Genomic DNA, 26,467 nt, shown 5'->3' with positions numbered 1-26,467 from the left:
ACACTAAGTAAGCAGTTTAAAAAATAGTATGAAGGAAAATAAGAAACACTGTTCATCAGCAGTAGAGACAAGGGCTATAAATAATCATTGAATCTCAAAGTGTCAATTTCATTCAGTACATTATAGTTTAGGTATTCATTAGTTACCATAGATTAGGAAAAACATATGGTATTTGTCTCAACACGCTTATTTCACTAAATATAATGGTTTCCAGTTGCATCCATTTTGTTGCAAATGACAGGATTTCATTTTTTATTGCTGAATAGTATTCCATAGTGTATATATACCATAATTTTTCTATTCAATCATAAGAAGATGGACCACAATGGCGCCGCGGCTCACTAGGCTAATCCTCTGCCTAGCGGCGCCGGCACACCGGGTTCTAGTCCCGGTCGGGGCGCCGGATTCTGTCCCAGTTACCCCTCTTCCAGGCCAGCTCTCTGCTGTGGCCAGGGAGTGCAGTGGAGGATGGTCCAAGTGCTTGGGCCCTGCACCCCATGGGAGACCAGGAAAAAAAGCACCTGGCTCCTGGTTCCTGCCATCGGATTAGCGCGGTGCGCCGGCCGCAGCGCGCCGGCAACGGCAGCCATTGGAAGGTGAACCAACGGCAAAGGAAGACCTTTCTCTCTGTCTCTCTCTCTCTCACTGTCCACTCTGCCTGTCCAAAAAAAAAAAAAAGGACCTAAGATGGGTTGATTCCATGTCTTAGTTATTGTGAATTGAGGTGAAATAAACGTGGGGGTATCGAAAACTCTTTTATATGCTAATTTCTTTTACTTGGGTAAATTCCCAGGAGAGGATATGGTGTATCTCTTTTGAGATTTCTGAGGTATCTCCATACTGTCTTCCATTACGATCACACTAGTTTACATTCCCTCTAACAGTAGATTAGGGTACATTTTTCCCCACATCCTCATTGGCATTTATTGTTTGTTGATATCTGTGTGAAAACCATTCTATCTGGGTGATGTAAACCCTCACTGTAATTTTGATATGCATTTCTTGATAACTAGTGATCCTGAGCATTTTTTCATGTGTTTGTTGGCTATTTCAAATTCCTCTTTTGAAAAATGCCTGTTCAAATCCTTTGCCCATTTCTAAACTGGATTGTTTGTTTTGTTGTTGTTGAGTCTCTTGAGCTCTTTATAGATTCTGGATATTAATCCTTTATCAGTTGCATAGTTTGCAAATATTTTCTCTCATTTTGTTGGTTGTTATGTTCTCTTCACTTTGCTGAGTGTTTCTTTTGCAGTGCAGAAGCTTCTCAGCTTCATATAATCTAAATTGTCAAATTTGGTTTTGATTGCCTATGCTTCTGATGTCTTTTCCAAAAATCTTTGCTTATGCAATGTCTTGCAGCATTGCCCTAATGTTCTCTGTCGCTCCCCCTCTTCGTGGAGGAACGACACTAAACCCTGCCTAGGTTTCCTATCCGAGTCACGGCACCATTATGTCGCTCCCCCTCTTTGTGGAGGAACGACACAGGACCCTGCGCTGTTCTTTTGTCTGCTCGGCCCTCCCCGGGTTTGCTGCTGGTTCTTCCCGGGTTGGCTACCGACCCTTCCACCTCCGTGGAAGGGCAGTTCCCCCTGCCACTTTCCCCACTTCCACGAGGGAGCGGCACACCACTGGCCGGCTCTCTCGGGGGCTGCACAGGTGTTCCTTCAGATAGATGTTCCCCGTGCATGTTGTCTCTCTCCTCCTTTATAGTCCTCTTCCACCAATCCCAACTCTGCTACCCACACGCCGAGTACGCTGCTCTCCTCCAATCAGGAGCAGGATCAGCTCCTGCAGGTCATCACTCAAGTTGGCGAGAGGCAGCTGCGTAGAAGCTGTTTACTCCTCTCCCAGCGCCATATTGTGGGAGAGCAGATGCATAGAATAAGTCTTAATTCCAGTAACTTAGTCTAGTCCGAGTTGCTCCCCACAGTTCCCCCTTTCTTTTTATTTTTTGGCGTTGATACGTGCCTGTCTTCGGTGCCCCGCGGCACACACTCTGCTCTGCTTGCTAGAGTTGCCCACAGGTGCTTACAAGCCCTACCAATCAGGCAAACCGAATCTGGGTCCTCTCTTCGCCATGTTGTGAGGAGGTTTTTAGGTGCTGATGCGTGCCTGTGTTCGGTGCCCTGCAGCGCATGCTCTGCTCTGCTAGAACTGCCTGCAGGTGCTTACAAGCCCTACCTATCAGGCAAACCTAATCCAAGCCTTCTCATTGCCGTATTGTGGGGAGACTTATTGGTGTTGATAACGTGCCTGTCTTCGGTGACCTGCAGCGGGTAAGCTGCTAGCCGCCAGCAGGTGCTTATCGTCTTACTAATCAGGCAGACTGAATCCAAGCCCTCTCATTGCCGTGTTGTGGGGAGGCCTTATTTTTCTCTATTTCTCTATCTCTGGGCATTCCTATCTCTCCTATTTTACTTCTATCTGCCAGCATTCCTATTTCTCTCATTTTACTTCTAAACTTCTGTTTCTCTTATTCCCGCGGCTTCCCGGCGCCCTCCCCGAGGCTGCTTCTCGGCGCCTCGCCCCGCGGTGGCTTCCCGGCTCTGTGCTGCTTAAGCCTGCGCTTCTTATCTGCGCGGCTTCCCCGGCTTCGCGCACGCTCCACGGTCTCTGTGCCCCTTCGCGCCCGCACCACGGCCCCGCGCCAGCCCCGCACTTCCTACTCGCACCCTGTGCGCTCTCTGCGCGCAGCGGCTTCCACGAATCATACAGCCTAGCTCACGTTCCCGCCTCTTGGTTTTCAGTCTAAGTTCCCCGGGCTAACCTGACGAAATGCAACCTAGCTTGCGTCTCCGCTCCCGGTTTGGCTTCCCGTCTTTTGCTCCCCGGGCTAATCTGATGGATTCCAACCTGGCTTACGTCTCTGCCTCTGGTTTTAGCTTTTTGCCTTTTGCTCCCCGGGTTGACTTGACGAAACCTAGCTTACGTCTCCGCCTCAGCCTGCCCCCGTGGCTTCATCCTCCCTAACATATTTTTCTCTACCCGGTATGTTTCCTAACTTTTCTTCCAACAATATTCCCCTCTCATTTCTCCTGGCTTCTCCCCACAGTCCGTATCCGAGTCTAAGTTTCTTCTAGCTTTCACTCTCGCTTTCGACCTTAGAGATTTCTCCCAGCTTCCCCGCCATAGTCCGTATCCGAGTCTAAGTTTCCTCCAGCTTTCACTTTCGCTTTCAATCCTAACTTCTTCCGGCACTTTTTCCGTCTGGCTTTTCCCTAGGCTCTTTGCTAGTCTCTCTCTCCTGTATTTTCCCACTTCTTCCCACTTCTTCCCGCTTAGGTTTCCTATCCGAGTCACAGCACCATTATGTTGCTCCCCCTCTTCGTGGAGGAACGACACTAAACCCTGCCTAGGTTTCCTATCCGAGTCACAGCACCATTATGTCTCTCCCCCTCTTTGTGGAGGAACGACACTAAACCCTGCCTAGGTTTCCTATCACACCTAGGTTTCCACACTCTGCTACCCACACGCCGAGTACGCTGCTCTCCTCCAATCAGGAGCAGGATCAGCTCCTGCAGGTCATCACTCAAGTTGGTGAGAGGCAGCTGTGTAGAAGCTGTTTACTCCTCTCCCAGCGCCATATTGTGGGAGAGCAGATGCATAGAATAAGTCTTAATTCCAGTAACTTAGTCTAGTCCGAGTTGCTCCCCACATTCTCTATTAATTTTATGGTGTCAAGTTATAGATTTATGTCTTTGATCCATTTTGAATGGATTTTTGTATAATGTGTAAGGTAGGGGTCTTGTTTCATACTTCTGTGTACAGAGATGAAGTTTTTCCAGCACCATTGTTGAAGACACTGTCCTTGCTCCAGGGACTTATTTTAGCTCCTTTGTCAGAGACAAGTTGGTTGTAGATGTGTGGATTGATTTCTGGAGTTTCTATGCTGTTCCATTGGTCTACATGTTTATTATTTTTGCCAGTACCAGGATGTTTGATTATAACTGCCCTGTAATATTTCTTGAAATCAGGTATTGTGATATCTCTGGCTTTGTTTTTGTTGTATTAGATTGATTTAGCTATTCAGGGTCTCTTATGTTTCCTTATGGATTTTAGCATCATTTTTTCTAGATCTGAGAAGAATGTCATTGGTATTTTGATTGGGATCACAGAATGTGATTGGTATTTTGATTGGGATCATATTAACTCTGTAAATTACTCTCAGTTGCATAGATATTTTGATGATATTAATTCTTCCAATCTATAAACATGGAAGATTTTTACGATTTTTGTGTCTTCTGTTTCTTTCTTTAATGTTTTATAATTTTCATCATAGAGATCTTTTACCTCCTTGATTAAATATATTTCAAGGTATTTACTTTTTTGCGGCTATTTTGAATGGAATTGTTCTTGGAAGTTCTTTTTCAGCCATGGTATTGTCAATGTATACTAAGACTATTGATTTTTGTGTTAATTTCATATCCTGCCACTTTACCAAATTCTTGTATAGAGTCTATTAGTAAAATCTTTTGGTTTCCCTATATATAGAACATGTCATCTGAAAATAGGGATAGTTTGACTTTTCCTTTCCAATTTGCATCCCTTTGATTTCTTTTTCTTGCCTAATGGCTCTGACTAAAATTTCCAGTACTATATTGAATAGCAATGGTAAGAATAGGCATTGTTTAATTAAAAATGAATCTTAATGAAGAATGAGATGGGAGAGGGTATAGGAGGTGGGATGGCCTGGAGTTGGGAGGGTGGGTATTGGGGGAAGAGCCACTATAATCCAAAAGTTTTACTTATGAGATTTATATTTATTAAATAAAATCTTTCTATAAAACAAAAAAGAATAAGCATCGTTGTCTTGTTCTAGATCTTAGTGAGAATGCTTCCATCGTTTCCCCATTCAGTAAGATGCTAGCTGTGGATTTGTCATAAATTGCACTGATTGTGTTGAGGAATGTTCCTTCTATACCCAATTTGCTTAATGTTTTCATCATGAAAGTATGTTGTATTTCATCAAATGCTTTCTCTGTATCTATTGAAATAATAATGTGATTTTTACACTTTTACCAAGAAAAGATATTTTTTCTTTCTAGAAACAAAGGCATGAATAATGAACCAACCTAGCTGTTAAGAATGGTGTGTGTGTGTGTGTATGTGTGTGTATGTATGTGAGTGTGGATGTGTGTGTACATCTGTGTCTGCATGGGTGTATATATGTGAATGTATGTAGATAGAAAGAGGTGTGAATGTTTTAGCATGGATATATACATGTGGCTATATATAGATGTGCTGGTATGTTGGGGGGTGGAGTAAGTATTGAAGTAGGCCTCGGTAATTATTACAATTCTAAATTCAGACAATGGGGCTAGTGTAAGACATGCTGGGACTTTATTCCAAAGGCAACATTAAGTCAGTGACACTTACAGTAGGAAAGTGACATGGTCTGAATTGTATGTCAGAAAAATAACTGTGGAGATTGATAGCTGTCTCTGCACCTGACACTGAATGAGAAGAAGCAGAAGCCAAAGGAAAGGAAACTTTTTAGGAGATATTTCTGAACCAGTCTAACAAAAAAAAGTAATAAATTGGAATAGAACTGTGAAATAGAAGGAAAAGAATGATAACTATCCAAAACTGAGACCCTGGGAAACACACTAGAGATGATATGTGACATACAAATTTTTACAAAATCAAACACTTATCGTAATAGTAAGTTGATACTTGAATTAACAATACTCCTGGAATTCCAGGCAGGATTCCATTTCATGAGCAACATCATTTGATGCTGGATGTGATTATGGCAAATATTCTTTGAAGTACTGCCTGTTGTACTGTAAAGTCACTTTTGGGGAGCTTGCTGAATGCAGAGGAGGAGTTCAGAACGTGAAGCAACAAACCCAGTATGTGACCTGCTTCTTCCTCTTATTAGGCATGTGACTTTGGATGGGTGACTTAGAGTTCCAACAACCTCTTTGTAAAATGGAAATAATATCAACTCAGAATACCACTTTGTAAACCCCAATGGGGAACATGCATGTTATTACTACAGAAATATTTTAGTAGTATGTTGAAAGACAAGATGAGTTTGAATATTGGCAAATTTGAATTAGTTAAGTTACAGGTTTCTTTATTGTGTCTTCTTTTAAATGCTTGTAAAACAATGGTAGCAATTTGACTTCATTAATCTCTTTCTGCATGCCAAGCACTGAGATAATGTTTCACATGCATTATCTCATTAAATCTTCATAATATGGCTACAGCATGGACTAACCAGAATAGGTTAGAGCTACCCAGCAAGGCCGGCGCTGCGGCTCACTAGGCTAATCCTCCACCTAGCGGCGCCGGCACACCGGGTTCTAGTCCCGGTTGGGGTGCCGGATTCTGTCCCGGTTGCCCCTCTTCCAGGCCAGCTCTCTGCTGTGGCCAGGGAGTGCAGTGGAGGATGGCCCAAGTGCTTGGGCCCTGCACCCCATGGGAGACCAGGAAAAGCACCTGGCTCCTGGCTCCTGCCATTGGATCAGTGCAGTGTGCTGGCCGCAGCGCGCCGGCCGTGGCGGCCATTGGAGGGTGAACCAACGGCAAAGGAAGACCTTTCTCTCTGTCTCTCCCTCTCTCTCACACTGTCCACTCTGCCTGTCAAAAAAGAAAAGGAAAGAAGAGAAATTTAGAGCTACCCAGAAAATGATGTCAGCCATGAACAATCACTGCAGCCTTATGGGTACCTCCTAACTTTTGAGACTCTGGAATTGAATTCCTACGTTACAGTGGAGAAACTTGAGTTTAAACAGGTTGTATAACTGCCCGATATCACATGTACCATTCTGGAACCAAACGACTACAAAGCAATAGATCTCAACCATCGCAGTATCTTGCCTCTCAGCTCTGAATTTGAATAATTTCTTCTGATGCCTGAAATCTACAATCGATACCCGAAAGATCAACTCGTGGCTTAGGAGCTCTTACAGAGATTCCCGGTAAATTAGCAGAATTGATATTTAAGAGTGGAAAGTCAGTAAACATCCAAGAATAACAAGATAATAATCCCTAATCAAAATGGCCTAACAGTAAATTCATCCCATCAAAAATATTTGATTTTAGAAATATGGTATTAGCTAAATGAATGGCTAAAAAGATCCTAAATGTAATTTTGTTTCTAATAATGCTGTCTCATGCATGCTTGTTGATAAAATTAATTAAAACACGATTTGATAACAATTTCTAGCACATAGGTTTAAAAGTGGCTCCAGGTGCCTCCTCTTCACATATCTGAGTCTATTTTTGGGAGTCTTGATAGCTGAGAAGATGTCAGAGTTGACACTGGTCTCTGTTTTTATAATATCTTTACTAATGATTTACAAAAATGTCCTTGGTGCATCTTAATGAAAATTGCAGAGCCTGGGCTTTTTGGTGCAATTGCTAAAAAGTCACAGGAATAACACCAGAATAACAAGTAGGAACTGGCTTTTCTCCAACAGTTAATTAGAGCAAAGGTTTTCATCCTTGTAACAGAGTTGCCCTGCTAAGCAATATGGTGAGACTAGGAAAGAATGACAGCAATTACCTTGCTTTCCACTGCCCGAGACAAGAATTCCCAAGCCTGCCCTCAGCATCCTGTATGTTCTCTCTCTCTCTCTCTCTCTCTCTCTCTCTCTCTCTCTCTCTCTTTCACCAGCTTCCCTCTCTCTCTCCCTTTTTCCCCTGTTCTCACTGTTTCTATTTCCTCCCCCTAAAGCACCATTTCTCACCCTATCCCAAAATGATGTTATTAAATATAGCACTCAGAAGTCTGCACTCCTCTCAAGGATGCAGCAATTAGAACAGCTTTCAGCACACAGGCATGTTTTCAGGGTTTTTTCTTACAAAGTTATTTATAAAGGCTAAAATTGAATAGCTCTAGTAATAATAGTTGATAAAGCCAATACAGGTTGAGTATTCACCATGTGACTAGAGCTAAACCTTCTTAACTTGTTTTCCATAATACTGACAACAAAATAAAGAAACTACTCATACTTTCCCTAATTTTTAAGTAAAACTGAAGCATCCATAGGGCACAGAAACTTCTGACCAGTGATAAATAGCTTGTATGTGACAGATCAAAGACTCTGATCTGCAGCAACCTAATCCATGCCTATCTAAAGGTAGGGAAATGGCCAGGTAAGTTTGACATGTATACAAAACAGATAAATGGGAAGTCACTAGACATCACAATTTACATGAATATTCAATGGCATATGAAAGTGATTATGAGTTTAAGAAGCATACATCATAGAATGTATAAACACACATTGGAAAAAATACACAACTTTTAGGAAAAAAGTCTACTTTTACTTTTACAAAAAGAGAGGATATAAAACTTTGTAATGGAAAATAGGTGGTTATCGTTCTCATCTGTGTTCTTTTTTGCATTTTTAGTTTTTCAAAAACATGAGAGTATTCCAAAAAGTCTTAGAAGAATCAGAATTAAAGACAATGTACATTTGCCATGAACACTTTGAACACCCTCATCATCGTGTATAACTGAAATAACTAAAAAAGATGTTTTTACAAGTAGCAATGAATAGGAAGGCACTTGTACTAGGGCTCTCCAGAGAAACAGCCAAAAGATTGCATAGGCCAGGAAATCTGAAATCTGTGTGGTAGGTCATTGGGCTGGAGACTCAGGAAAGCTGATGGTGCAGTTCCAGCCCAGGCAGTCTGCAGTGAGAATTCCATCTTCCTTGGTGTAAGGCAGTATCATTTCTTTTAAGGTCTTCAAATGAGCAGGCCAGCATACCCACGTTGTGAAGGGTAATCTGCTTTACTCAAAATCTCCAGATGTACATGTTCATCTCATGTTTTAAAGAATACCTTCATGGCAGCATATATTTGATCAAATATCTGGCGACCATACGCTAACCAAGTTGACACGTAAAAAACCAGCACAGTGTTCTTCCCTCCCTCGGGCAGCAATATCTGTAACAGCACTGATTTAGAATATGGGGAGATGCATGCGTTTGGACAGCTGTCAACAAGGAGCAAAAACATTTTCGCTCCCTTGTAAAGGGGACAGGACCTGTGGAGGTTGGTAAGCAGAGGAGTCCAGCACAGTTAAAGCTGTCTTTCCCATTTAAAGGCCTGGAATATCTCATTGGATGGAGCTGTGTTCCATCAGCATCTTTGAATCAATGTGTTTTCACTCCAAATGTAAGACTCCTCCCAGAGCACCTGAATGATTCCCTGTTGATCCATTCCTCACTCTACTCATGAGACATAGTTCTCATGCTAATCCAGTGATGCACCTAAGAGAGGCTACATTATATAATGGAAAATGCTTAGACTTGAGCACTCAGGAGACTGTGGCTGATGTTCTACTTCCAAGAATCTTTAACATGTTGGGCCTGTTTCCTCCTCTAAAAATTGTGATAATCATATGAGAAGGAAGATGACAATAGTTAGGTTTGGATACTGGAGGGCAGTGGTGATGCAGTCAACTCACAGCCCCAGCAGAAACAATCTGTGTGCAGTGTTCAAAGGTCTAGGGATGCACACATGGACTGAGTCTGTGATGCCCACCTCTATTCTGCACAGAAACCCAAGAGAATTGTAGAGGTCTCAGATGCCCATACACAGGGAGAAATCCATCAAGTTAGAAGCCTCAACAATTAACGTGGTGGAGTTAGATCCTGCCTGTTTGGAAGAACCAGTTGTCAAACTTGGAGGAATTTTAGAAGCCAGGTGGCATCAAGTTAGAAGCCTGAAATAAGCCATGACAGGAGTATTTACAATGCAGACATTGACAAGCATTACAAATCAAGATAGTTTGTCCCCCAGAGAGATAGCTGTAAAGCATTTACCAACACAACACTGGGCTCAACCCTCAAGCACTGCACTCAGACTTCTATAGGATAGGACAGAGGCCACATCAGCATCAGAGATAAACACTATTACAAATGAAGATATTCTTGTTGTCACAGTCAGAGCAATATTATGGTTCTCCCTGTAGCTGTGTACCTGCAACTGGCCTGGCCACAACCCATTACATATATTCTATGTTTATATATATGATCTATATGTGAGTACCTGTGAGTTAAGTTAAATAACATACACATAAATATTTGACCAAGTCTTCACACACTCCACATGTGAATGAGGGACTGTGAGTATCTGGGCCATTTTAGAAACCAGCAAGGAGAGGGTGGGAGTTAAATCACACTCCAAGCCTAGACATGAGAACCTGACTGTCGTGTCATCTTGTTTAAACAAGGAGCTATTTTTCTGGAGAGTGGGATTTATGTTTTGTATAATGCACATTGCAATACATACTTTTGGTAACATTGAATCAGAATTGGTCCAGTAGAAGAATTTGATTCTGGTTCTTTCAGTGGTGATCAAAAAACTTCTTGCTCCATACACCTTCAAACACTTATGAAAGCTACACCTGTCACACAGTTCTAAGTTGATATCTAAATGTTAATCATAAAATTATTCTTATTTTATTTGCATGAAGTTAAATGTATTAAATAATAAAAAGAAGATGGGAAAATCTATAATAAGAGTTTATTTAATGATATGACTTTCATAAAATAGATTTTGCTGTCTTGTTTAATAAAGTACATTGCTATGGACTGAATATTGGCTATCTCAAACTTCATGTTTTAAAGCCTTTATCCTGATGATGATATATGGAGTTGGGTCCTTTGTGAAATAATTAGTTTTAGATGAGGTGATGAGGGTGACTTAATGCCCTGAGAAGAAAAGAACCAGACAGAGAGTTTGCCATTCATTGTCTCTGTCCATCATGGGAGGACATAGCAAGAAAGTTTAGCTTCAGGCTGGAAAAGGAGATGGGGCCATTGTGTGCCACTGAGAATTAGAGGACACAAGGTCTTGACCAACAAGAAGACAAGAACTCTTGACTATGGCTGACCATGGTTGTTCATGCTGATGTACAGATAGGTCTAGGGTCATGGTGTGGTCCCTAATCAGCAGCCCTGGCATCACCTGGGACCTTCTTGGAAACCTAGAAACTCAGGCTCCACCCCAGATCTGCTGAATTAGAATCTCCCCAGGGGACACATTTGAAAAACAGGGCTGGCCTGGGAAACTTAGAACTTTTGCCCCTGTGGCTAGATGTGGCCTAGAAGATGCTAGGAGATGCTGATGGTTACCAGCTGTGGAGGCAACAAGGCTCCCAGCATGGAGACAAACACTGATGGGCATTAAGAAGTGACAGAGAAGGAGATTAAAAGGAATCAAAGATGTGCTAATGAGTGCTACCCTCCTACTCCGCAAACTCACAACTGCCTGAGTCTCCAACATCCCTCTGTAAGTGCCAATTTAGGAGATAAATTATTCTTTTTTTGGAAAAAATTTATTTAATAAATATAAATTTTGAAAGTACAACTTTTGGGTTATAGCAGTTTTTCCCCCCCACAACCACCCTCCCACCCAAAAACCATCCCATCTCCCACTCCCTCTCCCATCCCATTCTTCATCAAGATTCATTTTCAATTATCTTTATATACAGAAGATCAACTTAGTATATACTAAGTAAAAGTTTCAACAGTTTGCACCCACACAGACACAGAAAGTATAAAATACTGTTTGAATACAGTTTTACTATTAATTCGCATAGTATAACACATTAAGGACAGAGGTCCTACATGGGGAGTAAGTGCACAGTGACTCCTGTTGTTGATTTAACAGTTGACACTCTGATTTATGACGTCAGTAATCACCCAAGGCTCTTGTCATGAGCTGCCAAGGCTATGGAAACTTCTTGAGTTCACAAACTCTGACCCTATTTAGACAAGGCCATAGTCAAAGTGGAAGCTCTCTCCTCCCTTCAGAGAAAGATACCTTCTTCTTTGATGGCAAGTTCTTTCCATTGGGATCTCACTCACAGAGATCTTTCATTTAGGTCATTTTTTTTTTTTTTTGCCACAGTGTCGTGGCTTTCCATGCCTGAGAAACTCCCATGGGTTTTTTAGCCGGATCCGAATGTCTTAAGGGCTGATTCTGAGGCCAGGGTGCTGTATAGGGCATTTGCCATTCTACAAGTCTGCTGTGTATCCCATTTTCCATCTAGGGTTGCTCTCTCCTTTTTAATTCTATCAATTATTATTAGCAGACATTGGTCTTATTTATGTGAAGGAGATAAATTATTCTAAAACATCCAGAATTCCCTCCTTCCCCAAGCTAGCTCAACAAAGAAATGCTGACCTGGGTACACAGCCACTTGGACTCAGTCTCATTATTCTCATATTCAGGCGCACCAAGGGAAGCAAGGTCAGCATCATATAATTCCTCAAGAACAGCAAGTCAGGACTAAGAAGAACACTGTTCTCACTTTCCTCTCACTAGACCTATAAAATTTCTGAACAAACATGTGCTGTAGCTGGAATGTCATGTTTCCACTCCCAGAAGCTTAAAAGAGTCACACACAGCAAAGTGTCCAAACCACATTTATTCTGGAGTCTGGCATTTTGAGTGCACATCAAGCCCCATACCTTACCACCTGTGTGATCTTGGAAGAGTAACTTACCCTCTCTTCACTCCAGCTTCCTTAGCTAGGAAATGGGAATAAGTCATCCCAAACTAAGTTCCATAAGTACACAAAATGGTTTGTCTATTTGGTTCACTCCTTACATCTAGCAAGATCTTCAACTTGGATGGATGGAGATGGATGGGTGGACAGATGGGTGAATGGATGAGCTATGCATATAGCATAGGGTGATTATGGGGATTATATAAGATTAATGAAGCTAGAAGACCTTGCACAGAAGAGGTAATAGGAATATCTTAATTCTCTTGGAGCCTCAACCTCCTCATCTCTAAAATGGAAAGTTGCAGCACACTTAAGACACTTCAGAATCACTGTGTGTGTCAAAATGAGCCCTTGGAAATTTAAGTGCTTTGTGAAGTTGCAGACATAGTGGCTTTCAACTTTCTAAGATTCAGATGGGCCCTATTTTGTAATGCCATCTGATGCTCAAGTCCAATAGAGGCCAGAAAGTGGATCAAAGTTGAAAACAAAGTAGGGTTCCATGGACACCACATTGGCATCCCCAACTCCACAGTGACTCTTGAAGAATCCTAAGAGAACTCAGGAAAATGAGCCAATTATAAGTTTGCTTGTTTTGGAGATTAATCTGTGAAGATTGACATCCATATACCAAGCCCAGCCAGCTCATACTCTGGTCCATCTACTTTTTCTCATACTTTTTTTGGAAAGAAGCCATGCAGGGTAGCACAAAGTGACCCTTGAGTTTAGAATCACATACCTGGGATAAAACTCCAGCTATTCTACCTAAAGCTGTTTAACCCAAAGTAATGCATTTCTTTTTTTAAGGATTATTTATGTATTTGAAAGGCAGAGTTACAGAGGCAGAGAGAGAGAAAGGTGTCTTCCATCCACTGGCCCACTCTCCAAATGGCTGCAATGGCCAGAGCTACACGGATCCAAAGCCAGGAGCCAGGAGCTTCCTCCAGCTCCCCCACATGGGTGGCCCAAGCATTTGGGCCATATTCCACTGATTTCCCAGGCCATAGCAGAGAGCTGGATTAGCTGTATTTGGAAGTGGAGCAGCCAGGACTCTAACTGACACCCATATGGGATGCCAGCACTGTAAGCAACAGCTTTACCCACTATGCCACAGCGCCAGCCCCAGTATTGCACATCTTGTAACTCAGTGTCCTCATTTATATTTTTGTAAAGATTCCACATCTGCAAACAACACTCTGCAAATACAATTTGACCTTCATAACTACCTTGCTCACCTTTTCTTTCTCTGGAATGTTCCAAGGCACTGTTTCTTCCAGGTAACTGTATTAAATGGATTAGGTGGAGCTATTTTGATGTAAATAGAGGAGGGTGTCACAGTTTTCACAGGAAATGGAAGGTAGAGTGGCTGATTCATAAATTTTGCATTCCTCTGATTCAACCTATGTAATTGAAAGTTGTCACAGCTGACAAAAATTAGAAGCAGCTGCTATTTCTGAGCATGCAATATTCACCAGGCTAAGCACCCTACATCCTTGATCTTACGGCTCATCCTAACAACCCTACATGGGTCCAGTCCTCCTCCTCATTGTACCTGAGGAAATCAAGATTCTGAGACCAGTGAAACTAGCCTTTGATTCACATCTAATAAGTAAGAAGCATCACTTCACAGCCAGTGCAGCGTTATTCTACATCTCCTGTTCATGGAGAAAAAAAAAAATATTTAACTAGGTCTGGCAACCACCTCAACAATGATAAAATTGGCACTGGAACTCCAGTCTCTGTCCCCAAAATAGAGGAGTCGGGGGCTCTTCATCCCACAGTGCAAAACTACTACTCTGATGAAATTACTCTTTCTTTGATTATTTATTTCACAATAGAGAGAGTCTAATTTACAGATCAATGACTTCTAGTGGCTTATGCTTCCTGTAATTCCTCCAGCAACTTCTATGGACTGATTAATTGACTAGAAAAACAACTACTTGAAGTGTTTAAGTTAAATGAAAAAGTGTAAGATTTCTTATCTTTTTACCATATAACTGTAACATTGCTCCAGTTAAAAACAGTCTTCAGTTTTCTGCTTGTTCATCATTGCACTATTTGTCCCTACCCATAAAGAAAAGCAAAATAATAATAGTCAGCGTATCTTTTAAATCTAAAGGAAATCTTCAATGAAGGCCTACCATGAAAAACAGAGAGCAGAGCTGCTGTATTTGAAGGGAAATGGTTTGGAGTCATGCCCCTCCCCCAACTAGCAGGTCCAAAGGCACTGAGTGGTTCCTCTGGTGCTCTTAGTTCAGTCTTCTGACAGCCACAGGGATATTTAGCAAAAGAGCCACTGAGCCTGGACTATTAACTCAATAAATGCTTCTCAGCACTGACGACGCCCAGTGTGAGTATTATGCTTTGCAGATATTAATAGTAAGATCTTTTCCTTCAAGAACCTCAGGGCTGATGGAGGGGGAAAAAAGTGCAGATGTTAGTAAATCAAATGATCCATAGTCACTTTCTCTTAATTTGTGGCTGATAAATCACAGCAAAATGTCTCTGCTCCTGAAGAATTGAGCAAAATTTGTAACTCAGAGCAGAATTACTTTCATTTTAGCTTCAAGAAAATTCAAAGGTTCTCCCTTGAAGAGCTGAACTTGAACCACTGCATGTGTGTGGTTTTTTGCAACCACATGGTAGCTTTCCCAAAGAGGATCAATGCCTATAAATTATGAATGACTTTTGCATAGTTTCTTTTTTTTATTTTTATTTTTTGGCAGGCAGAGTGGACAGTGAGAGAGAGAGACAGAGAGAAAGGTCTTCCTTTTGCTGTTGGTTCACCCTCCAATGGCCACCGCGGCTGGCGCACTGCGGCCGGCGCACCACGCCGATCCGATGGCAGGAGCCAGGTACTTCTCCTGGTCTCCCATGGGGTGCAGGGCCCAAGCACCTGGGCCATCCTCCACTGCACTCCCTGGCCACAGCAGAGAGCTGGCCTGGAAGAGGGGCAACGGGGACAGAATCCGGCGCCCCGACCGGGACTAGAACCCGGTGTGCCGGCGCTGCAGGGCGGAGGATTAGCCTAGTGAGCCGCGGCGCCAGCTTGCATAGTTTCATTCTTATCTTTTATTTAAGTCAAATTTCAGTCATAGCAAACGAAAGGGGAAAAAAACAGAAAGAACGTTTCAGTCTTCTCGTTGTGATTTTTGCCTTGTAGAAAAAATAAGAAATCTAAGTGTCTTTTCATTAAGATGCTCCAGTGCATTCTCTGAATAATGTTAATTACCTAATAACATCAGCACAGTGCACTGTTTAATAGTCTCTCACAATTTGTTGGCAAAGCACTTTAACATCCATTATCTCCTCTGGGGCTCCAACAGCTCTGTAGTGAAGCAATCAGCTCCAGCCTTAGTTTACAATCCCTGGAACTCAAGGTCAGTCTAAGCTGTTGGCCTAGGATCATATGCAGATGCCATGCCTATGTTGCAAAGAGTATGGGGCTTAAAAACAAAACAGTGCCAATTTAAACCGAGAATCCTGCTTATCAGCTGTGTGATCATAGAAGTAGTCTTACTTTCCCAGGCTGCAGTTCCTTCTTAAAAGTTAACGAAGTGGGCCGGCGCTGTGGAGCAGCAGGTAAAGCTACCACCTATAGTGCCTGCATCCCGTAGGGGCGACGTTTTGAGTACCGGCTGCTCCACTTCCATCCAGCTCTCTGCTATGGCCTGGGGAAGCAGTAGAAGATGGCCCAAGTCCTTGGGCCCCTGAACCCATGTGGGAGACCCAGAAGAAGCTCCTGGCTCCTGGCTTTGGATCAGCACAGCTCTGGCCGCTGTGGCCAATGTGAGAGTGAACCAGCAAATGGAAGACCTCTCTCTCTCTCTCTCTTTCTCTCTCTCTCTCTCTCTCTGCCTCTCCTTCTCACTGTGTGTAACTCTGACTTCCAAATAAATAAATAAATCTTTAAAATTAATCAAGTAATCCTTAGTATATATCAGGCAACATTCTAAACTCTCTATATACATTTATTTGCTTAACCGTGACAATGCTATTATTAATAACATTATTATCTTTGTTATTACTAAAATAGGTGAAGAAATTAAAATATAGAGAAGTAAAGTAGCTTCCCTAAGGTCATGTAGCCAGGAGATGACAGAGCAAAATGCAAATTCAGTAGTCTGGCATTAGAGTCTGTGGTTTTAACTCCCATAGAGTTAAATGACAATAATGTGGTGTGAAAAATGTAAATTAGGACTACTGATTATAACAGCTAGAATAGTCCTGTTTATGATGAAGGTTTGTTTTTCACTCATGTGTTATTCCCATTAAGTGAGGATGAAGTGAGAGTAGGCATACCACTATACACCATCCTCATTCAAGTATGCTGATCAAGGGGACTGCATTCCTGAACTCTGTGGTTGTTGGTGGATATGGAAGAAAGAAAACAAAAGGTAGTGGGATTGATCAAGTTCTTACAGCTCCTGCCCAGAAGTGACACGTTTCACGTCTGCTCACATTTCATTGATCAAAAATAGCATCAAAGGTGCAGGAAATTGCAGTCCTACTATATTCTTGGACACTTCAGTAGTGGACATAGTTGACAGACAGAACAAATGGCTGCTCTCAATAACTTTGCTTATGGAAACTAGAAAATGCATCAGTAGCTCATCAGTAGCTTCAGATTGGCGCAGTGTGCCGGCTGCAACGCACCAGCTGTAGTAGCCACTTTGGGGGTGAACCCAAAAAGGAAGACCTTTCTCTCTGTCTCTCTCTCACTGTCTAACTCTGCCTGTCCAAAAAAAAATTGATATTATCTAGTCTGTTAATTATATTGATATACTTAAAATGCATTTGTCATAAAATGTATAGGAATATAGACTTTGTAGGATAATGATGAGATAAGTAATAGTATTTTTAAATATTCTTAGTTAAATTAAACTTCAAAAATCTTTCTGCTTTAATCATTTTTGTTGGAGGCAGTTGGTTTGAACATAAGTTCCTTTTCTAGAAATCTTAGCACAGATTCTCCTTGACTTATGATGGGGTCCCATAACAATAAATTCACTGTAAGTTGAAAATATCATTTGGTCAAAAATATACCTAACTTATAAAACACCATAACCTAGCAACATGGCACAGTGTGGAGAATCAATTATCCTTCTGATTGTGGGGCTGCCTGGAAGCTGGAGCCCACTGCTGCTACCCAACAACTCTAGACAATATCATACTACATACCCCTGGCCCAAGACAAGATAACAATTCAGAAATACAAATTTGAGTTTTCCTAATGGTGAATGCATATTGCTTTGACAACATTGTGAAGTCAAAAAATTATCAAGTCAAGCTACTCTAAGTAGCTCTAAGTAAGGGATTGACAGTAGTTTGTGATACAGTCATGTCAAAGTGAGGTTCTAAATTCAATTTTACATACCTATCAGAGTTAAAAAATATTATAAATTAGGCAGATTTTGTGTGGGACTTGCATTCCTGACTGTCATGGCACTCATTAGTTATGCCAAAGTTCTAAGCCTGGTTGGTAAATTTTCTCCTTCCTTGATGTCTGTCAGTTACTTTTACAAGTTCATGAGAAGGAAATACATTTTCATATTTTTAACAAATGGGCTCAAATGTTACCAAAATTCACTTGGAAGATTTGTAAACAGGTTAGTAAGTGTGCAGCTCTGACAAACTTGATAGATGACATAATATTACTGAGGCTTGACAAAAATTCTCATGAAGATGAGAGTATTTCCAAACTTCCATTTTCAAAATGCTCTCTTCAGAGTATCAATTTCTTTTGAAAATCAGTTACTTTCTCACACAATTTAAACCATCATCTTAAGTTTGAAACAAAAAACAAATTATAAAAGCTTAGTTTTCATTCAAATATTTGCTGTAAGTGATATAATGGCAACCCATTATCAGAGAAAATCAACTAATTTAAAACATCTATCTTTTTTGTCAAAGAAAAATGGGTTAGATAACTGATCTCCAGATTTGACAACTCTTTTAAGCATTTAAATAACCATCATATTTTAGGGCAATGAAGATTATTCTAATTATTCTGTTTCAAAGTATTAAATTCCATCATTTGAATTGTTACATAAATGGCATTATTTCACCATAAACAAAATTTTTTTAAAATACTCAGAGAGTCCCCATATGATTTGAAAAGACTTCTACATATTCTATGGGTTGCCTTTGCACTTTCTTGATGGTGTCCTTTGCAGAACAAATGTACTTTTGACAAATCCAATTCACCTTTTTCATTTGCTGCTTGTACTTTTTTTCAATAACGTTTGATAGACAGAAATGTTGAGGGAAAAAAAAAAAAAAGAAGGGCTTGTGTGCCTGGAAAAGTCCTCCAATGGTGGAAGTCCTCTTTTCTCAAGATGCCCTCTCCATTGATACTGTTAGAGGACAACCCAGCATGGACACTGTAAGGTGGCTTAAATCAACCGATGTTTGTCTATCAAATTGGGTTAAAGCTTTTTCAAAATACAAAGCAAAAGCTGTGAATGGAAGTTCTAACCTTTCTCCCTGCATCTCTATGAATGAGCCAGTTCAACCCTGGAGTTAGAGAACTTTGCTTCAGGCACTATCAGAAGCAGTCCATGGAAGAGTTTTATACAGGACATGATAGAGGGATGAGGTCACATTAATATTCAGAAGGAGCCTCTGTTAGCCGCAAAGACCAAACCATGGGCTGCAAGGAGATCAGGCTGAGGCAGAGACCCCAGACAGAGGCATAGTGATGGCCTGAACGAGGGTCTTCAGAGATACACTAGCAAGAAGAAAACAACAGCAATTTGGGTTGTAAATGGAACGAGAAATGAAGTATGGAGTCATAACCTATCCCAGGTTTACGGACTTTTGCATAGAAAAGGTTCTAATGCCATACCCTAGACCCTAGAAACCCATACCCATACCCTACAAACCTAGAGGTTTGTAGCAGGTATGAAGAGAAGGTGAATAAAAACCCTTAGATGCGTAAAAAGGGACAGGAGTTTCAGGGGAGGCAGAGAATCGTTCCTGTTATCCAAGAATCCAAGAAGGCTTTATGGAATAGAGGACATTTAAATGAGTGGGAGACAAATGTATGGAGTAGGCAAGAGTGGGACTGCCACTGGTGTTCAAGAATGCTCACTGTCTTATACGTGTGTCTCTCCATCCATCCATGTCAACAGGTATGTCCGGTCGAGGACAAAGCATGATGTGGATATGAGGATTGGAATCCACTCGGGCTCCGTGCTATGTGGTGTGCTGGGCCTGAGGAAGTGGCAGTTTGATGTCTGGTCTTGGGATGTGGACATTGCAAATAAACTGGAATCTGGAGGAATCCCTGGGTAAGCCAAAGCAACATGCTTTCATTTCTTAACACTTGTCATTCAACTGACTTTGTGGCAGAAGGTTTGCTGTGTGCAGACTCTGAGTCATGAACCTAAGAAGCAAAAATTTGAGAAGAGACTGCACATTGCAACATTACACAAATATTGGTCCCCAATATCTAATAAAGTCTACCAGAGGCCACAAAGATGATGACATGACACTGTGGTGTTCAGGTCCCTGACCCACATAGTGCTGGTTATTTTACTTGGCTGCACATCAGAGTCAGCAGAGGAGAATTTTAGAAATACTGGTGTCCAAATTCCATGCTGCTTCAGTTAAAGCAGAGCCTGGGGAGAATCTATTTTAAGTTCTTGAATCAAGTCTACAGGAAGCCAAAGTTAAGACCTAAAGAGCTTCTGTGTGTATTTAACCATTGGCCTAATTCAGGAAATTCAGGACCTTCCTTGAAAATTCAGCTCCCCAAATCTGGCTGGGAAGACTGGTTGGTATAGAGCTCACTAAGGTGCTAGCCAACTGACCCTTAAGAAGTAGTGTTGTAATTCTGTTTACATAGCTTGGACCTAATTCGATCTCAAATACATGTGAGCCAGTGAACTAACTTTCTGCAGCTGCTCTCTATGAGCAGTTATAGAAATAGGTGAGAGAGAGACAGAGAAGGGTGATGGGGCGAGTGTTTGGCTCAGTGGTTTAGATACTACTTGTGACACCCATATCCACATTAGAGTCCCTGGGTTTGAGATCCAGCTCCACTTCCAATCCAGCTTTTTGCTGATGCACACCCTGGGAGGCAACAGGAAATGGATCTAATACTTGAGTCCCTGTCATCCATGTGGGAGACCTGGATTGAGTTCTGGGCTCCTGGCTTCAACTTGGCCCAGTCCTGACTGTTGTGACTTCTGGAGAGTGGTCCAGTGAATTAAAGATCTCTCCCTATATTTCTCTCCACCTTTCAAATAAAGTGAAAATAAATGAGCAATTAAATGTCAAAGTAATAAAAGATATACATGATAGGCAAAGAGATAGATGATATATAGACAGACAGACAGATACATAGACAGACAAATAGAATACATATATTCCTCTCTCCACCTCAGTGATCTGTCTTTGGAGTTGCAGAGTTCTCTACTATCTTCCATCATTCCTTGACAGTTATATTTAGTATTAGGTAATATTATATCACAGGAGAAATATCAGATTACCACGCTCCCTGTACTAAGCTCTATTGTCTTCAAGTTATATAAACTAAGCATAAAACCTGGCAGGAGACTTTCATGCAGATCTGTCTTACATCATCTCACCTGTGTGATCTCGGGCCCATACTTAACTTCTCTGAGTCTCACTTTCCTCACTGCAGAATGAGAGATCACAATGCTCTGACACTGTACCTTGTGAATTCATTTCCTTCCTCCAAGAGAGTGTCTCCTCATCTGCTACCTGGACATAATCCACCTCACTGATCTCTCCTGAGCATTTTACAAGGTGTGCAGGGACATCCCCATTCTTATGAGGGATCCCTCACTGTAACACCAAGGTAAGCCTGGCATGTCACTGCTGGGTTCCCTAAGTCCTTAAATTCTTTGAGATTTTTGGTAGCTACCTGCTGAATTTAAGCAACCATGTAGTTGATCCATCTCTTGCTAGGGCTGTATCTTAAAAACATACTTAACATGGGAATTATCAATATACTCAATAAATTCCCTTTGCAAATTCCAGAATATAGTTCTGAGAGCTTGCAAGATTATGTTCTGACATCTGGAAACAAGTTTAGACTATGTTTTCAATCACCTTAAGAAAGAGAAAAATAACTGAGTTTAAATCATGTGCCATGAATCTGAGCAATGGGTTCACTTCTGCCTGGCTGTGAAGGTTGAGACAAGTACCTCCACTTCCTATCCAGTTTCTTCCTGAAAGATTCGGTTGAAAGCACCTTCAGTCTCAAAGAGCTAGCTCCAAATACGCTAGTATTTATAAAAATACTGACTTTGCACACAATAGCCAGCTCTTCCATAGAATGGGATGTGCCAACGTGCAAAAAGGCAGAAATTCCAAAACAGATCTGCAAACTCTCCATAGTTTGAGGTTGGTGTGGCTGTATTTTGTTGCTCTTTAAATGCCCCACACTTTAACTTCTCTGAGCCTTGGACTCCTAGAAGAGCGGTTTTCAAACTTCAATAGGCTTTTGAATTAATCCCCGGAGGACTTGTAAACCATAGATTGTGGGGCTCTTCATTCTCAGAATTTCTGGTCCAATGTATCTGAAATGGAATTCTTCCAAGTCCCTGAGTGATGGGGACACTGCTGGCCGTGGCACCACACTTTGAGGATAGCTGTTCTTGAGCTTTTGTTATGTGAGATTGTGCATATTAAGTCCTTTGTCCTGGGCTCAGTAAATAATAATCATGGTTATGGTTACAGTCCTTATCATCTGATAGAGTTGCAGGGCTTTAGTCTGAAAGTCAAAGTCCTTGTGTGAGTCCAGCATTACCACAACCACTGACAGTCCTGAGCCAGAGACAGAGTCACTGTCTCTGGGCCAGTTTTATCATCTGCAAAGTGAGTAAAATAAAAGCCTACCACCTACATGAGATAATCCATGGAATCGAGCATACACCAGTACTTGCGGCAAAAAAAAAAAAAAAAAAAAGAGCTTTGTGCAAAATCAATGTTACGGGGCTGGCACCGTGGCTCACTTGGTTAATCCTCCACCTGCAGCGCCAGCATCCCCTTTGGGTGCCGGGTTCTAGTCCTGGTTGCTCCTCTTCCAGTCCAGCTCTCTGCTGTGGCCTGTGAGGGCAGTGGAGGATGACCCAAGTGCTTGGGCTCCTGTACCCGCATGGGAGACCAAGAGGAGGCACCTGGCTACTGGCTTCAGATTGGTGTAGCTCCAGCCATGGCGGCCATTTGGGGGTGAACCAATGGAAGGAAGACCTTTCTCTCTCTGTCTCTCTCTCTTACTAACTTTGTCAAATAAGAAAAAATGAATGTTACATGATTGTTAGATATTATTTACTCTCATGATTACTATATCCTAGCAATGTAAGGTTTATCTAGCATTCAATTTTTGAAAATATTGCCAGAGAATGAACTCATTCCCTTAGAGAGAAATGCAGTCACCAGAAACTCACCTATAAGTGCCTTACCCCAAAGCTCAAGTTAGTATAAAGGTTAAAAATAAACATCTGTAGTACAGTTTCTAGCAAAGCACTTAAGTGTGTGCTGACCAGTCCTGCATCAGAAGGATCAGTGATAAGTGAATATGAAGAAAATGAGCCATTGGACTTTTACAAAATTCTTCCAGGAGGTTTGTTTTGCACAGGAGAGAAATACTGGCTTCCAGCACCTAATTCTGAACTTGTTCTGAAAAAGCAGGTTGGCCATCCATTTCATAGAGGGTCAGATGATTTGTCATTCCTCCAGGTCAATATTGCCAAGTTCTTACTTATTAACAAAATGCATCAATGAGAGTATTTTGTACTTGCTCAACACACTTCTCAAGGGAGTCAAACATCTTTCACACACTTTTAATATCATTAGCTTTAAATCAGTGACTATGTACAGGGTATTTACATGAAAGATGGGGATAATGTGCCTTAAATTATTAGCAATGCATTCTCCGTAGTTTTTATGTCCTTACTTGTCCTTTGCAATGAACTGTTCTCTTTGTGAATAGGAATTTAACAGAATGGGTTAAAAGAGTGAGAGACAGAAACAAACTAAAATACAGTGCATTTGGAAATGCTACTCTAAAGTGATTTTAATTAAAAAGAAAAGCATCGTTGTTTCCACAGATATATTGGTTCTAGAGTCCCAAAACCCAAGCAAAGTCTAAGCATCTATCTTCTTCATTCATTCATTCATTCATCCATCCATTCCAAAGTCCAGTGACGTTGGGTTAGAGAAATGACTGAAGCTGAATAAGGAGCAGGAAACCACTAGAAAGCATGCAGCAGCACACTGAACTTGAAGAAATATCATGGAAGAATGTCATGAAATGAGCTTGGGAGTAATAGGGCACAAACAGAAGTTTCAGAGGCCTCATTCAAAAGTTAGGCTATCTCCTGCAAGCCTAGATAAGGCATGAAGTAGTAATAATATGAACACAATGAAATTTGAGACTATTCCTAATAATTTATATATTTTTATATTTACAGTGTACCATGAACTGTTTTAAATATTTTTATAATACAATCAATCTTATAAAACAATAACTTTATGAGATAAGTACTATTATCTTTCCCATTTCTCTGAATGAGAAAATTGACTTGTAGAAAGGTTAAGTAATATGTCCTAGATCTCTCAGCTAATAAGTGGTAGAGCTGGGGTTTGAATCCAGATAATTTTGCAACAAAGTCGATGTATATAACCTCCTGTCTAGTCTACACCAACCATAATGCTGCTCCATAAGTAATCTGCCTGAGTTGACAGTTATGAGGACAGAGCAACTCTTCCCCAGAAGTATTTACCATATAAGTTTCCTTGAGTCAGGCTTTCCTTAAGGCCTTTGATGTCACATGTTACTTTACTAAAGAAAAAAAAAGAAACTTAAACCTTGCGCTGCAGTGGCTGACAGTTATGCAGTAATGAGTCATTTAACTTGTGAGTGAACCGAGGCAGCTATCTGCCTGCAAGTGTCCGTAGTTTTGCTATGTTCCTCGCAATGCACATGTTACAGGAGAACGTGCATCTTACTACAGTTTTTGCAAAGGACCTGCGGTGGAGCCCCATGGGTTATAAGACTTGCACTTGATCTTAAGAAGAGTTTAAACAAGTTGGAGAGACAGGAAAGGTTCCAAGATGATAACACAACTGTTGTTATATAGTGATTTGGGCAATAGTTGTCATTAAGGTCCAGAGACATTTATGACACTTATTTTTCCAACATAATCAATACACTGAAGAAAAACACTGATTCTTAAAGTTTGCTGGAATAAGACTGCCACTCATAAAAAACTCAAGAGGAAGTGCTCAGGTGTGGCTCAACATGGCTGTATGCTAAAAAAGACTGTAATATTCTTTGGGGTAAAGTCAGTAATACCCTATTGATGAACTTACGGTTAAACATCTACTCTCTTTTACTCTTTCCACTTTTTAGCAGTGTAAGTGTTGTCCTTGGTCCTAACAGTATCTCATGTACAGCCTAACAAAAGTTTTGCACAGCATAGAAGGCAGTAATACCCTTTGCAAGCAAGATCAGCCATGTGTGTGACTTGTGCTTTGTACACACAGGAGAATTCACATTTCCAAAGCCACCCTGGACTGCCTCAATGGTGACTATAATGTGGAAGAAGGCCATGGAAAAGAACGAAATGAGTTCTTGAGGAAGCATAATATAGAGACCTATTTAATTAAGCAGCCTGAGGAGAGTCTGCTCTCCCTGCCGGAAGACATCGTCAAGGAATCGGTGAGCCCCTCTGACAGGAGAAACAGTGGGGCAACATTCACTGAAGGATCCTGGAGCCCCGAACTGCCCTTTGATAACATTGTGGGGAAGCAGAATGTAAGTCCTTGCTTCTTTGTTCAGGTTAGCCACCAGTGCATGCGAGAGTGCATCTCCGACCCACACACTGCAGAGGAAACTGATTCCTCTTTAACCTTTTCTTCACCTAGCACCGTAACTGCAAACGACCAAACAGCTCTCTCTCTCAGGACAGAAGTAACCAATGTGTGCAATGGTAGGAAATTTTTATGTTAAATGTCATGTGACATTTATAATTTTACCAAACAAAAACACTCATGTTGGAAGAGATAAATTTGAAGTTATTAAATTAAAAGAGGGGAAGGTCAAATGCAAGAGCGTGACCCTTTTTAAGCAGCTGACAGCAGGCAGTTTTGAGTTGGCTTCTGAGGTTCAAAGTCAGTAGAACACCCTTGATTTGGAACACAGAAAGCACCAAGTGATGCTAAAGTATCTGTAAGGGAGCTCAAGCCCAGCATGCAATTTCAAAGTCAATCACATCATTCCATTTTTATATAATAACAGATTTGCATCTTATATTTTGAACAGAGCTAAAGAGTCAGCACATAAAGAGTAAATCGTCAGTAAGCAAAATTATATTTAAAAATTATTTCTTCAAATATCAGAAATACATTCTACCCAATGAGATGCTCAGACTCTGTGAGGCACTAGAGAACTGAGGCTGAGCCAGGTCAAGAATCATAGTATGGGACCAGCACTGTGGCAGTGCCTGCAGTGTTGGCATTCCATATAGGTGCTGGTTCAAGTCCCAACTGCTCCACTTCTGATCCAGCTCTCTGCTATGGCCTGGGAATGCAGTAGAAGTCCTTGGCACCCTGCACCCACGTGAGAGACCTGGAGGAAGTTCCAGGCTCCTGACTTCAGATCAGATCAGCCCAACTCCAGCCCTTGTGGACAAATGGAGAATGAACCAGTGGATGGAAGAATCTCTCTCTCTCTCTCTCTCTATCTCTCCCTCCCTCCCTCCCTCCCTCTGTAACTCTGCCTTTCAAATACATAAATAATATTTTCAAAAGGACCATAGTATATACAGGGATTGAGTCTCTTCTCCCAGGATGTGGGTTCAGAACATCACCAACCTACCTGCTCTGATGTGGGTTTTCCTTTTAACCATTTAGACAGAGCTCATATAGTTGAATTCATGTAAGTTAGATGTTGTGACTCCACTGTACTTTTTTAAACTTTTACTTAGAGAAAGAGAGATGGAGGTGGAGAGAGAG

General features: G+C 41.3%; 1 protein-coding gene across 5 annotated transcripts in view; it reads left to right on the top strand.

Annotated features, from left to right (window-relative positions):
• Positions 1-26,467, top strand: part of ADCY8 (adenylate cyclase 8) — a 250,150-nt gene that overhangs the window by 125,933 nt on the left and 97,750 nt on the right. For 3 of the 5 annotated variants that reach the window (XM_051844024.3, XM_017341537.4, XM_002710549.6), the window contains exons 6-7: positions 19,609-19,767; positions 24,998-25,268. In XM_051844024.3, the coding sequence (XP_051699984.1) occupies positions 19,609-19,767; positions 24,998-25,268 (430 nt within the window). The remainder of the gene's footprint in view (positions 1-19,608; positions 19,768-24,997; positions 25,269-26,467) is intronic. The other 2 variants (XM_089335713.1, XM_051844023.3) reach the window with 1 other exon arrangement.

The sequence above is a fragment of the Oryctolagus cuniculus genome, chromosome 6 (genome assembly GCF_051225735.1).
Source record: "Oryctolagus cuniculus isolate XC-2025 breed Fujian yellow rabbit chromosome 6, ASM5122573v1, whole genome shotgun sequence".
NCBI classification, from domain to species: domain Eukaryota; kingdom Metazoa; phylum Chordata; class Mammalia; order Lagomorpha; family Leporidae; genus Oryctolagus; species Oryctolagus cuniculus.
This window is presented reverse-complemented; position numbering and strand designations above follow the sequence as displayed.